At 44.9% G+C, this 12,904-nt stretch overlaps 2 protein-coding genes across 2 annotated transcripts; one reads left to right on the forward strand and one right to left on the reverse strand.

Annotated features, from left to right (window-relative positions):
* Nucleotides 1-3,921: 3,921 nt before the first annotated feature.
* LOC109735885 (ubiquitin-ribosomal protein eL40 fusion protein-like) lies at nucleotides 3,922-5,824 on the forward strand. Its single transcript, XM_020295086.2, has 3 exons — nucleotides 3,922-4,024; nucleotides 4,174-4,381; nucleotides 4,590-5,824. Exons 1-3 carry the CDS (start codon nucleotides 3,922-3,924, stop codon nucleotides 4,696-4,698), a joined length of 420 nt encoding a protein of 139 aa, XP_020150675.1. The 3' UTR covers nucleotides 4,699-5,824.
* Nucleotides 5,825-6,497: 673 nt separating this feature from the next.
* LOC109735876 (protein DEHYDRATION-INDUCED 19 homolog 2) lies at nucleotides 6,498-11,180 on the reverse strand. The gene is made up of 5 exons (XM_020295076.3): nucleotides 10,892-11,180; nucleotides 10,652-10,809; nucleotides 8,039-8,116; nucleotides 7,640-7,908; nucleotides 6,498-7,043 (listed from the first exon to the last, which is right to left on the reverse strand). The coding sequence occupies exons 1-5, from the start codon at nucleotides 10,974-10,976 to the stop codon at nucleotides 6,938-6,940; spliced, it is 696 nt and encodes a 231-aa protein (XP_020150665.1). The 5' UTR covers nucleotides 10,977-11,180; the 3' UTR covers nucleotides 6,498-6,937.
* Between the last annotated feature and the right edge of the window lie 1,724 nt (nucleotides 11,181-12,904).

The following is a 12,904-nucleotide window of genomic DNA, read 5'->3' on the forward strand; positions in this document are numbered from 1 at the left end:
CAATCGCGTTACTAAACGCTTCCGCTTTCGGTCTACGAGGGTACGTGGACACACTCTCCCCGCTCGTTGCTATGCATCTCCTAGATAGATCTTGCGTGATCGTAGGTAAAAAAATTGAAATACTGCGTTCCCCAACAGGGAGACATAGAGATTTGCAAAATACATACGGATCTGAATGTTGCAGACCCCTTGAATAAGCCTCTTCCACGAGCAAAACATGATCAGCACCAAGACTCCATGGGTGTTAGAATCATTACAATGTAATCTAGATTATTGACTCTAGTGCAAGTGGGAGATTGAAGGAAATATGCCCTAGAGGCAATAATAAAGTTGTTATTTATATTTACTTATATCATGATAAATGTTTATTATTCATGCTAGAATTGTATTAACCGGAAACTTGATACATGTGTGAGTACATAGACAAAACAAAGTGTCCATAGAATGCCTCTACTTGACTAGCTCGTTAATCAAAGATGGTTAAGTTTCCTAACCATAGACATGTGTTGTCATTTGATGAACGGGATCACATCATTAGGAGAATGATGTGATGGACAAGACCCATCTGTTAGCTTAGCATAATCATCGTTAAGTTTTATTGCTATTGCTTTCTTCATTACTTATACATATTCCTTTGACTATGAGATTATGCAACTCCCGAATACCGGAGGAACACCTTGTGTGCTATCAAGCATCACAACGTAACTAGGTGATTATAAAGATGCTCTACAGGTGTCTCCGAAGGTGTTTGTTGGGTTGGCATAGATCGAGATTAGGATTTGTCACTCCGAGTATCGGAGAGGTATCTCTGGGCCCTCTTGGTAATGCACATCATGATAAGCCTTGCAAGCAATGTGACTAATGAGTTAGTTACGGGATGATGCATTACGGAACGAGTAAAGAGACTTGCCGGTAACGAGATTGAACTAGGTATGAAGATACCAACGATCGAATCTCGGGCAAGTAACATACCGATGACAAAGGGAATGTCGTATGTTGTCATTGCGGTTTGACCGATAAAGATCTTCGTAGAATATGTAGGAACCAATATGAGCATCTAGGTTCCGCTGTTTGTTATTGATCGGAGATGTGTCTCGATCATGTCTACATAGTTCTCGTACCCGTAGGGTCTGCACGCTTAATGTTCGATGACGATTTGTATTATGAGTTATGTGTTTTGGTGACCGAAGATTGTTCGGAGTCCCGGATGAGATCACGGACACGAGGAGTCTCAAAATGGCCGAGAGGTAAAGATTGATATATTGGACGATAGTATTCGGACACCGGAAAGGTTTCAGAGTGATTCAGATATTTATCGGAGTACCGAGGGGTTCCGGAACCCCCCGGGGAAAGTAATGGGCCACTATGGGCCATAGGGGAGAGAGAGGGCAGCCCACAAGGGGTGGCGACCCCCCCCCCCCATGGGCAGTCCGAATTGGACAAGGGGAAGGGGGCGCCCCTCCCCCCTTTCCTTTCCCCCTCTCCCTCTCCTTCCCCCTTTCCACCTCCAAGAGAAGGAAGGGGGGCGACTTGGACTAGGAGTCCTAGTCGGTTTCCCCCCCATGGCGCGCCCCCTAGGGTCGGCGGCCTCCTCCCCTCCTCCTTTATATACGAGGGCAGGGGCACCCCAAAGCACATCAATTATTCTCTTAGCTGTGTGCGGTGCCCCCCTCCACAGTTTACTCCTCCGATCTTATTGTCGTAGTGCTTAGGCGAAGCCCTGCACGGATCACATCACCATCACCGTCACCACGCCGTCGTGCTGACGAAACTCTCCCTCGACACTTTACTGGATCAAGAGTTCGAGGGACATCGTCGAGCTGAACGTGTGCAGAACTCGGAGGTGCCGTACGTTCGGTGCGTGATCGGTTGGATCGCGAAGACGTTCGACTACATCAACCGCGTTAAGCTAACGCTCCCGCTTTCGGTCTATAGGGTACGTGCACAAACTCTCCCCCTCTCGTTGATATGCATCTCCTAGATAGATCTTGCGTGATCATAGGAAATTTTTTGAAATTGCATGCTACGTTCCCCAACAGGTCTCTCGTCTCGCAAGAGGTGGTGGGTCGAAGATCGGGATGTCAGCGTACTGTGCCAAACACAACACATGGTCTCTACTCGCCCTTGCGCTTAAGATATTTGTCAAAGTCTGAGTCTAAGGATGAGACTGGCATCACCCCACCCACCCACACTGGAGGGGCCAGTGTTATTGCCGTTGGTCATGTGTCGACTCCACAACATCTCATCATTGTCCTCCCATTTTATGACAGTTTTCCAAGTGTATTTTGCTCAGATTAACCATGGGTTCCGTCGGTTTTGCCTTTTCACTAACGATTATTTGTGAAAAATATAGAAATTTGTTTTCTTGTTTTTCATGAATAAATACTTTTAGAAGGATTTGGAGATATATTTGGATAATAGAGTAGGGGATTTATAAGTTTCCAATTGGAAAGATCTTCATTTGGCACATTCAAGCATCGCCACTTGTACCGCTCCTTGTACTAGGCAGCGCCGCCTCCCCCTCACCTATACAAGCAACTTTTGTGTTGACAACATACAGAGAAGAACAACATGACAACCATGAACCGCGACTAGAGCAGATAGGGGAGATCCGGAGGAGAATTGCTTCACTCAGATCTGTTCCAGCCCCCTCTGCACCAATGATAACATCGTCTTAGAGAGAGATTCCAACTTGTAAGGCTATGGTTTATAAACTCTATTCGTACTTTGGTCCAGAGATTGAGATCAGTTTAATCATTCAACATGCGATCTATGATATTATTGAGATGGTTTCCCTTTGCATAGTCTCGTTGTCCAGTTGTTATCCTTCTCTCATGCACGTGTAATTCCCCAAGGCGTGGGAAATGTATGGGATTCGTGATATTTATTCGTGCTTAATTTGTATGTTGATATTTCAGAGATTACTCTGATGATTAAGTACTAGGTTGTTATGTGTGGCGAGTATAATTAATGTTTGTTGTCTAATTTAAGGACTCAGACAACATGATCTGAAAATCTACACGACCAACCTCTTTGCGTCTAACTTCCCATTGCAGACAAACCAACACTTATTTTATTTTTTGTCCTTTATTTGCCCCCTTAGTCTTAGACAAATTATTTTACCTCAATTACTTGTGTTTCATCCTGATCGTAATATTTGCAGACACCAAAATAGTCAGCTCACACAAGACTTGTGACACCTTCCCTACATTTCACTGGGAATGATATTAAACGAGGATTGTATTTTCACGGGAGTGCTTCAACCACCTATGTGCACTCGGGGGACATTCTCCTCCTATAGAAACACCTCGAGCTCATCGAACAACTGTTCTCGTCTTCGAGACGGGTGAGCTCGGCGCGTTCGCGGTCGACCGTGCGCTTATCCTGCAAAGGTGAAGTTGCAACAAAAAAAAAAGAGCGATCTCGACTTCACCTGACCCTGTTTAGCTATTTCCACTGACAGGCAAAGGATGGATCATAACGTAGTGTGTCACTCATCCATCGATATGAATCGAGTTAACAAGGAAGAGACGATCCATGAACTAACATGCGGTTGGATGGTTTGGTGGGCAGAGATGATCGTGTTAGGAGTGAGGAAAGATGCGGCGTATGATCGGTTACCAGAGGGGAAATCACGATCCAGCAGATAATGACGGTGGTTACGCATTTGAAAAGAATAAAAAATAAACGTGGTTACGGTTTCCATTTACCCCACGCGAAAATTACGCTCCACGTCGGAGATATCCCGTTGGGGCGGGTTACTTTCGTAGCGAGCGCGTTTCCTCCCACGGTCCCACCCCAGGTTCGCTATATATACCTGAGATCGAGAATGCGATCGACCACGACGGCCACCACCCCATTACCCACGACGATCATCAAACGACTGAAGCGAGGGAGCGGTTGATCGATCAACCCTGCAAGATGCAGATCTTCCTCAAGACCCTGACCGGGAAGACGATCACGCTCGAGGTCGAGAGCAGCGACACCATCGACAACGTCAAGGCCAAGATTCAGGACAAGGAAGGTACGCACCGCCGTCGATCGATCTCATCATCTCATTGGCTTGAGATCGTCTGCCAGCTGGCGGCCGCCTTGCCGCACACACTGTGTTGGGCTGTTGGCGACATCGACGATGCTAAATTGCTAATGCTAAACTGTTGTTGGTTGTTGCAGGCATCCCTCCGGACCAGCAGCGGCTCATCTTCGCGGGGAAGCAGCTGGAAGAGGGGCGCACCCTGGCCGACTACAACATCCAGAAGGAGTCGACGCTGCACCTGGTGCTCCGCCTCCGCGGCGGCACCAGGGGAGGCTACCTAAACGTGGAGCCAAATCTCCTGCAGCTCGCGCTCAAGTACAACGAGAAGAAGATGGTCTGCCGCAAGTACGTGTATATATATGACCATGCAAAGCCCATGATCAGATGAGATCTAGTACTCCCTCTGTAAATTAATATAAAAACGTTTAGGTCACTAAGTTTACAGAGGGAGTAGTACTCTACTTAATTATGAAGCTATACCCATGCATGCATGAGTTCATATGATCGATCGATCGACCGAAACTTTTTGATAACCTGTTGTGGTGTGGAACAGGTGCTACGCTCGGCTTCCCCTGAGGTCAACCAACTGCCGCAAGAAGAAGTGCGGCCACAGCAACCAGATCAGGCCCAAGAAGAGGTTCATCAACAAGCTTTCGAACTGAAGATCGAATCGGTAGGGGAGAGAGAAGGGAAGGACCGTCTGTGAATAAATTGTTTCATTCGGTTTATCAAGTTGCTTTAGTGATTTTGAATAAAAAGGGTGATATGTTCTAGCTAGCTAGTCTGAAGTTTCAAGCCATGCAAGGGTTACTTAAGAGTTGGATGCATGTATTACCCACATATTCTGTTGGTTTTTCTTTTCTTTTCCTTTTTTTTTGGAGGAAATCGTGTATGTGTAGGGCATAAATAGGAAAAAAAAAACACACGAATCTCCGCAAAAAATCAATGGCATGAGATTTAGATATGCTATACTTGAGGCACATCTACATGTGCTTTAGCAAAACTTATTATTTTTTATTCCAGGGGACTGGGGAATAGAATTACATCACGAAAAGGCTCCAGATCAGCGAGACAAGGTGGGCCTTGTTACCCATGGTGCATCCTAGTATCGAAACCTTCAAAGGTTCCACATCCACAATGCTGGCATATTAACCAGAAAAGTGAATGACATATTAACCACGTGACACACACGTGGTAAACAATCCAAACAATTACAAAAAACAGAATGGTGAATGACATGTTGCAACAATTGGGAAATCAAATGGATGTGCCAAGTCCATACCTCAGCACAAATATCAATCCAAGATTTTGTGCGGGTACCCCCCTTTCCATTACTTGCATAAGGAAAATACGAAGTTCAGGACTTCTGAAAGGAAAAGAAGAAGCGAGTTGGATGCATTATCAAGAAACCCACTGCGCACGCAAGTTCCACATAAGTAGCGCAAGCAACAAAACATAGGCCACGCATGCCCACCCACATGATCAGCACCGAAACATTCTAGCAGCAACAAAGTGTGACTACAACCTTGAAAATCGATCCGCCTCTTCCACAAGATGAGCTCGGAAGAGATCCTTGACAGATACACCCTCCGTTCCAAAATAAGTGACTCAAACTTTGTACTAACTTTACTACAAACTTGAGTCACTTATTTTGGGACGGAAGGAGTGCCTAACATGTTTGTAGCATCAATCCTGAGCATATCCGCACGTTTCGTCAGTCCTGGTGCTCCTTCTGCCTTGTGAACACCTGCCCAGTACAATAAAAGCGACCAAACAGAACACACAATGTCGAAGGGAGATTTGATCAGTTTCTTCTCAAAAGGTTTGCCTTATTACGAGCTAGCCAATGGACCAGCAGATGGCTGCCACTAGGAAAGTAAACATAACACCACGCATATAATTGCCACACATTGTTAGGACAAGGCTACAGGGCATGGGAACAAAAGGTGTTGCACTGACTCATGGCGATCACAAAACCAACAAACATTATTGCCAGGCCATTTTTCTTTTGCATCACATACCTAATAGGTATAGCATTTTGAAAGGGCTGCCATTTTATTTTATTTTGAATTTTCAAAGGAACTTTTGCCCTCCAAATCACTGAAAGCTAGCCCCATGCACATCATTCTCCATTATCTGATGCATAGACTTGGTAGCGCACATCATTCTCCATTATCTGGTGCATAGACTTGGTAGTGAACACGCCCCTTTTAGTAAATCTCAGGTTCAGCTTTTCTAGGTAAGGTTTCAATCTACAGCGGAGAAGTTGCAATTAGATGTGCAGCTTCGTCGTCAATCTCTGAATTTCATTCCGGTGCATATATAACAGAGAAGCTGCAATTAGATGGAGATCCAACATGTGAAACCAAGCGGTGAAAGAGTACGAGATGTAACCATCAAGAGATAAGAAAGTAATTCGCCAATCTATTTCATTTCAGTTTACATCTCAAACAGCAAGAAATGTTAAATTCACTCCATTCCCTTTCCTCAAATGTCAAATGTACCACAATCGAATATATACAGAAAACATCAAAGCAATCTCACATACTAAGGATGAGATGAGTTTACAACACACTTATTACATTGATGAAACAGAATATAATCTAATACATGACGAGTAGCTCGCCCCTCTTTTGTATATGCACAATGCCACTAAGGATAGTATCCCCTTATTCCATGTGGAAAGCTGCAACACAAGGCCTTCCTCCACTATTCTCATGATGCGCTCTCGGCAAGGCATACATAAATACATATACATTCATAACTGGATGGACCTCCGGTTGGTCGTTAACGCCTGTGAGCGGCAGTGGCTGCATGACAAGGTTGCATTGCTCTAGATAAATTCTCTTGTGTTGAGTGCCCTTGACTATGTCATGCAACCACTCTCAAAGTCGATTTCCCTTACATGGTATCATCATCAAATATTGTGGAAAGCACAAGCCCACGGGCAAATGCACTCCTTTGAGCCCGCTCCTTCTGATCCTTATCAGACAGAGATGTTTCAGCTCTGTAAATTCATCAGACATTCAATCAAATATTGATAACAAGACTATTAACTACAGCAAAACCTACATTTAAAAACTCCTGCCTGTATTTCAAACTTAGATACAATATTTGGCAACGAGAAATAATTTTAAAAAATTTGGTGAGCATCAAGTCATCAAAAACCATAAGGCCCATAACATTGATCATCAATATGGAACATACGGACGGGTAGACTACTATGATATACAGCACATGCGTAAGTTGAACCTAGTGTTTTCTTGGAGAAATATCTTCCAAATCAAATTATGTCAAGCAGATTAAGGAATAAATCAAGCACATACTAACAGCCAAAAAGGGATAACTAATACGTCAAAAAGGTAACAAAAAACCATAACAGACAATGTATTATACAATTGATAACAATGACAAAACTTAATTGGTGTCGAGGCTTTGCAATTTTATTCATCCTTGGGCATGTAAAGCTGTACTGGCTATGCCCAAGGACAGCGCACAATATAGAATGTGGAAATCTATCATCCACTCGGCAGATACAGTAGCATCGTGGCAAAGAGGAAGCGGAGTGAGGCGGCAGAAAGAACAAAGCTTGAGGTGACATACCTCTCTACGATCTTTTCATCTGGGAATTTATTTAGCAAAAATGTTTTGTCAGATGACTCTGAACGAAAATCTTTCGATGGTTCAGCCACAGGCAAACTACAAATTAAAGATTGCAAAAATGGATCAGGGGCGGCAGCAGGAGGATTAGATACATAGGATGATCCACCAAGAAAGGACTGCAAACTGCCGTCTCTTAAATCCTTTCTCAACAAAGACAGCAAAGAATGGGACCCAGAAGATACTTTTCGGACTCTGCGCCTGCGTTGCATGTATTTTTCATTAAGGAAAGCAATGAATAAATTGTCTTCCAATAGAAACCATGTATTCTGAAGAGGACACAGTAATATGGTAAAGTCACTAGCAATCATTGGCAGCAGTAGAGTGAATAAAAAAGGATATCTTGAAGTAACTTCCATGCTGCATTGTCAGGTGGCCTATCAAGTCCGCCCCAACCCTTGTAGCACAGATGGGGCATACCTGAAAGGTTAGTTCATCAAATTCCATGAGTGCTTATTATTTGAATTCATCAAACAGCTATGCTCACACAAGGAAGGACGCAAGGTAAGCAGAGTGTTACAATGAAGTCCTGCCAAAAAAAAAGAACGAAACTGCCAATTATGTCCAATACAGGTAAAAATTAACTATGTTTTAGTTACCTCTCTCTAGGCTTACAGTCCAAGTAATCACAGGGTAACCCAGCAACACACACATTAATTTATATTCTAAGTGTAATAATAAAAGAAGAAACTGAACTCTCTAGTGTTCTTAAACAGTAAACGTGAGTCCTCCTAATGTAGAAAACCAGGTAGCAATCGCGAACCATAGAGTTCAGTACCACTCTTTTCATTCTATAGATAACTCTACTCCGCACCACACACAAATTAATCAGTGTGACACCACTTCTACTCAATGAAATGTGCAAGAACCATAGATCCAAACTCTTAACTACCAAAGGAACGAACATGGCCTAGCCTAGCACCTCTCTCTAGGCTTACAGTCCAAGTAATCTCAGGGTAACCCAGCAACACACTCATTAATTTATATTCTAAGTGTAATAATAAAAGAAGAAACTGAACTCTCTAGTGTTCTTAAACAGTAAACGTGAGTCCTCCTAATGTAGAAAACCAGGTAGCAATCGCGAACCATAAAGAGTTCAGTACCACTCTTTTCATTCTATAGATAACTCTACTCCGCACCACACACAAATTAATCAGTGTGACACCACTTCTACTCAATGAAATGAGCAAGAACCATAGATCCAAACTCTTAACTACCAAAGGAATGAACATGGCCTAGCCTAGCAACTATATCTCAAACAACATAACAAATTAATAATGCACGCCCTACTTTGAAGGAGAAGGATGACCTTCTACAATTCAGAGAGCTTAGAACTTGAGTTGTTAACAAGAAAAACAATTAAAGGTTGGGACTCAAACTGAAGAGCGGAATAACACATGTCACCTAAGAGGGCCTGAGACTAAGAACAGGAACTAGAATTTTGTAAAGAGAAATTCTAAAAAGAAACTTGTACAGCCAGTAACGAATCTATCAGGTGGGCTTCGACGGCCTAGCCTCTGATTTTGCCAGGAAAAAGGCATATATGCATAAGCAATCATGGAAGATAATCACAAAAGAGATTATGTTAATACGTGTGACAGTGCCTACACGGTTCTGGACAAAGCAAGCTGCGCTTGGGCCTTAGTGCCTATGGCCCGCCCAACAGCTAGCCTGTGTTGAACCGCTCTCTTGTCGTCTCATGTCGCACAACACGTTGGCAACCAGAGACCATGTAGCAGGGGAGGCGAGCAGTGGCCTGTAGCTATACGAGATTTTCTTGATTCAAGCAACTTCTTTTCTTTCCAAATTCACTACTGATAAATATACTCCCTCCGTAGATACACCCGTATCAAGACAAATCTAAGACAACTAATTTGGGACGGAGGTAAAATATAGCACATGTTTCTCAAGATTATCTTTGATCAAGAATTTAATCGGTCAACAATATGTTGATTGTGTGATCTAAAAATGACATTGTTGGATTCGTGTTGGAATGAACTTTTGAATAATGCCGATTTCGTATAAGATAGTCCACATTTTTTAACTGTTTAGTCAAAGATATATCTCAAAAAAACGGTGCGCCTTATATTTTAGACCGAGTGAGCTATATGCTAAGAATTTTACCAAAGTTGATGGTTGTTGTTCAGAAGTTACCACTTCACACTTTCATTACGAATATTAGGAGAAGTCAAGAATTTCACTGATGTCATGATTATTTGATGCACAATCTAAAATTTAAATTCAACAAACCTACATTTGATGTTTATTTCCTCGATTCAGATTAGTGTATTAAGCTTTGCACATATCCTCCACTTTCATCCTCAATTCGCCACTGTGTAGAGTCAATCTTATTGGCCAGCTATAACAGAAAACTGTTTCAGACTTTCAGCTAGTTGCACCAGTTGTTCACTCCAGAACCAACAATACCTAATACTCCTACAACCCAAGGGAACTACATTCCATAACCAAACTCGCCAAAGAAAAATTCCCAAGAATCATAATCACTAAGATTCATAAAGACTCCTGTAGGAACGCTAAAGGCCAACCACATACCGCAATTCCAACCAGCAACACCATAAAAAAGCTCTCTGTTAAAGGAGTTGGTTCCTAAAATGTTCAAACGCAGCCACCTAAAAGGGAACTTGATTTCTACACTTCCAACCCGAACTACCAAAGACAAACAAGAATTCTCCAGCAGAACATTCAAGAGTCTCATCTTTGCAGCAATCTACAAAGCAATAAACCTATTCCATATCAAAATTACAAAAACAATGGATTTTCCGAACCACTAAAAGGTACGGGTTCCTTAATTGCACCATCATCAACATTTCCGTCCTCAGGCGTGACGCATCCTAACGATATTTGGCGTGAAATGTCCCATTTCGGCTAAAATTATCTCAAGGGATCAAACGGGACCCGACCGAGCGAATCATCAGAAAGGGCGAGGCGACATACCCCGCTCTTGGCCTCGACGGCGTGCTCGTCGTCGATGTGGCAGCAGAGCCCGACGAAGTCAAAGTCCTCGCCGCAAAAGGGGCAGTTGTATGCCTCCGCCCCGCGCGCCTCCACCTCGTCCCCGCCGGCGTCCGCGTCGTCGAACCCCATGTACAGATCTGACGTACGACCACAGCGAACCACGCATCAGCCCCAACGTCGAATTAAAAAAGGCGAAATCAGCCGATCGATCGATCGTACCGTAGCGGGACTGCAGGCGCCTCGCGGCGGCGGCGGCGGCGGAGGAGGTGGAGGAGGAGCGGCCCCACGCGTCGCCGGAATCCATGGCGGAATTGGACGAAACCCTAGCCTCGCCTCGCCTCTCTCTCCTTTCCCCTTTGCGTTGGTGATTTCTTTTTTGGCTTTCCAGGCTTTTCTGTCCGCTCCTCTCTTCCCACTGCTTCGGTGTGCGCGCGAGCGTGCGTGCGGTGTTTGTTGGCCGTTTGCTCCGGTGTGGGTCGGTGCGTGTGAGTGATTGGAATGAATTATGGGACGGAAAGGTGGGAGGAGGGTGGTAGTTGGTGGCTGCCTGCACCTGGTCTACGGTGAGCCACTGGTAACTGCACGGTGGGGCGTCGCTGTCAGCGGTGGTATTTTTGGTGAGATTCTGTCACTGATGGTTGGTGCTGCGAAATGGTTGCAGCGTAGCAGGGGGGCCTTCATTTCTTGATTAAAGGGTTAGAAGAGTGGGAAATCGGAATTTCTAGGCAGTAGTACTTGAGAAGAAGTATTTCCTGATTCTGTATTCTCAGTTAAAACCAGATTAAAAACACAGTTTTTTTGACTTTTTGAAAAATATAATACAAACATACACATTCACGTACACCCAACCCAACAAAAAGGATTGAGATTGTGAAGGAGAAGGAAAAAGTGACTTGATACAGAAGGCAGAAGAAGCAATAAAACGGTGACGGATGGCACCAACAACCGGCAAGAGTTGAATCAAACCGAGTCGAACCAACTTAGCCACCCTAGTTGCCAGAGTCTACCTAAGCCACCTCATGAACTTACATGGATGCCATATTCCCATATTCCATCTTGCATGTTTCTAGATCTCCCGATGCCACACGCTTGTTGCCGCCGATGTCCCCGGCCTTCGTGTTAGACCCTGACAAACTAAAGTTCAGAAGATGCCTTAAAGTCACAAAATAGAGTGCAAAGTAGCAGTCTTATGATGAGACAGTCTAGGGTTTGCGTCAATCTCCGGTATGCCAATTAAGGGTGTGTTTGGTTTCTGTCATCAAGTGGAACGGCATGGGTCGGGTCCGTCCTGAAGACCCATTCCTCATTTGGATCGTCGAAGGAATCGGAACCAACCAATTCCAGGGAATGACATATTGCCTGATTATTCATCCCAGGTAGTCTCTCGAAATCGAGCGGACCACGCGGAACCGGCCGTTCCCACGACCTCACTCCCCTACTACACAGACCAATGAAGCCGCGGGGCAACCGCGGCAGCAAGAAGCTGTTGGGAAACGTAGCATGGAAAACAAGAAAAATTTACGCACACGCAATGATCTATCCATGGAGATGCATAGCAACGAGGGGGAGAGTGTGTCTACGTACCTCGTAGACCGAAAGCAGAAGCGTTTGACAACGCGGTTGATGTAGTCGAACTTCTTCTAGCTCTGACCGATCAAGTACCGAACGTACGACACCTCCGAGTTCTGCACACGTTCAGCTCGGTGACGTCCCTCGCCTTCTTGATCCGGTAAGTTGTCGAGGTAGTAGATCAGTTCCGTCAGCACGACGGCGTGGTGACGGTGATGGTGAAGTGATCCACACAGGACTTCGCCTAAGCACTACGAAGATATGACCGTGGGAGTAAACGGTGGAGGCGAGCGCTGCACATGGCTAGTCAATTGTCTTGGGTGTGCTAGGGGCGTCCCCCCCACCCACACATATATATAGGTGGAGGGAGGGAGGAGCAGCCAAGGGGTGCGCCCCAAGTAGGCCAAATCCTACTTGGGGTCTTCCCTAATTCGGCCTCCCCCCTTCCATAATTGCCGGAAGGAAAAAGGGAAGAGGGAAGAAGAGAAGGAAGGGGGGCCGAACCCCCTCTTCTCCTTCTCCAATTCGGCCTCCTGCCATAAGGGGGCGCGCCACCCCTTGCGGGCTGGTGTGCTCCCCTCCCATGGCCCATGTGGCCCATATGTTCCCACAGGGGGTTCCGGTAACCCCTCCTCGATAAATACCCGATACACTCCGGAACAC

This window comes from Aegilops tauschii, chromosome 1, assembly GCF_002575655.3.
Source record: "Aegilops tauschii subsp. strangulata cultivar AL8/78 chromosome 1, Aet v6.0, whole genome shotgun sequence".
Classification (NCBI taxonomy): Eukaryota; Viridiplantae; Streptophyta; class Magnoliopsida; order Poales; family Poaceae; genus Aegilops; species Aegilops tauschii.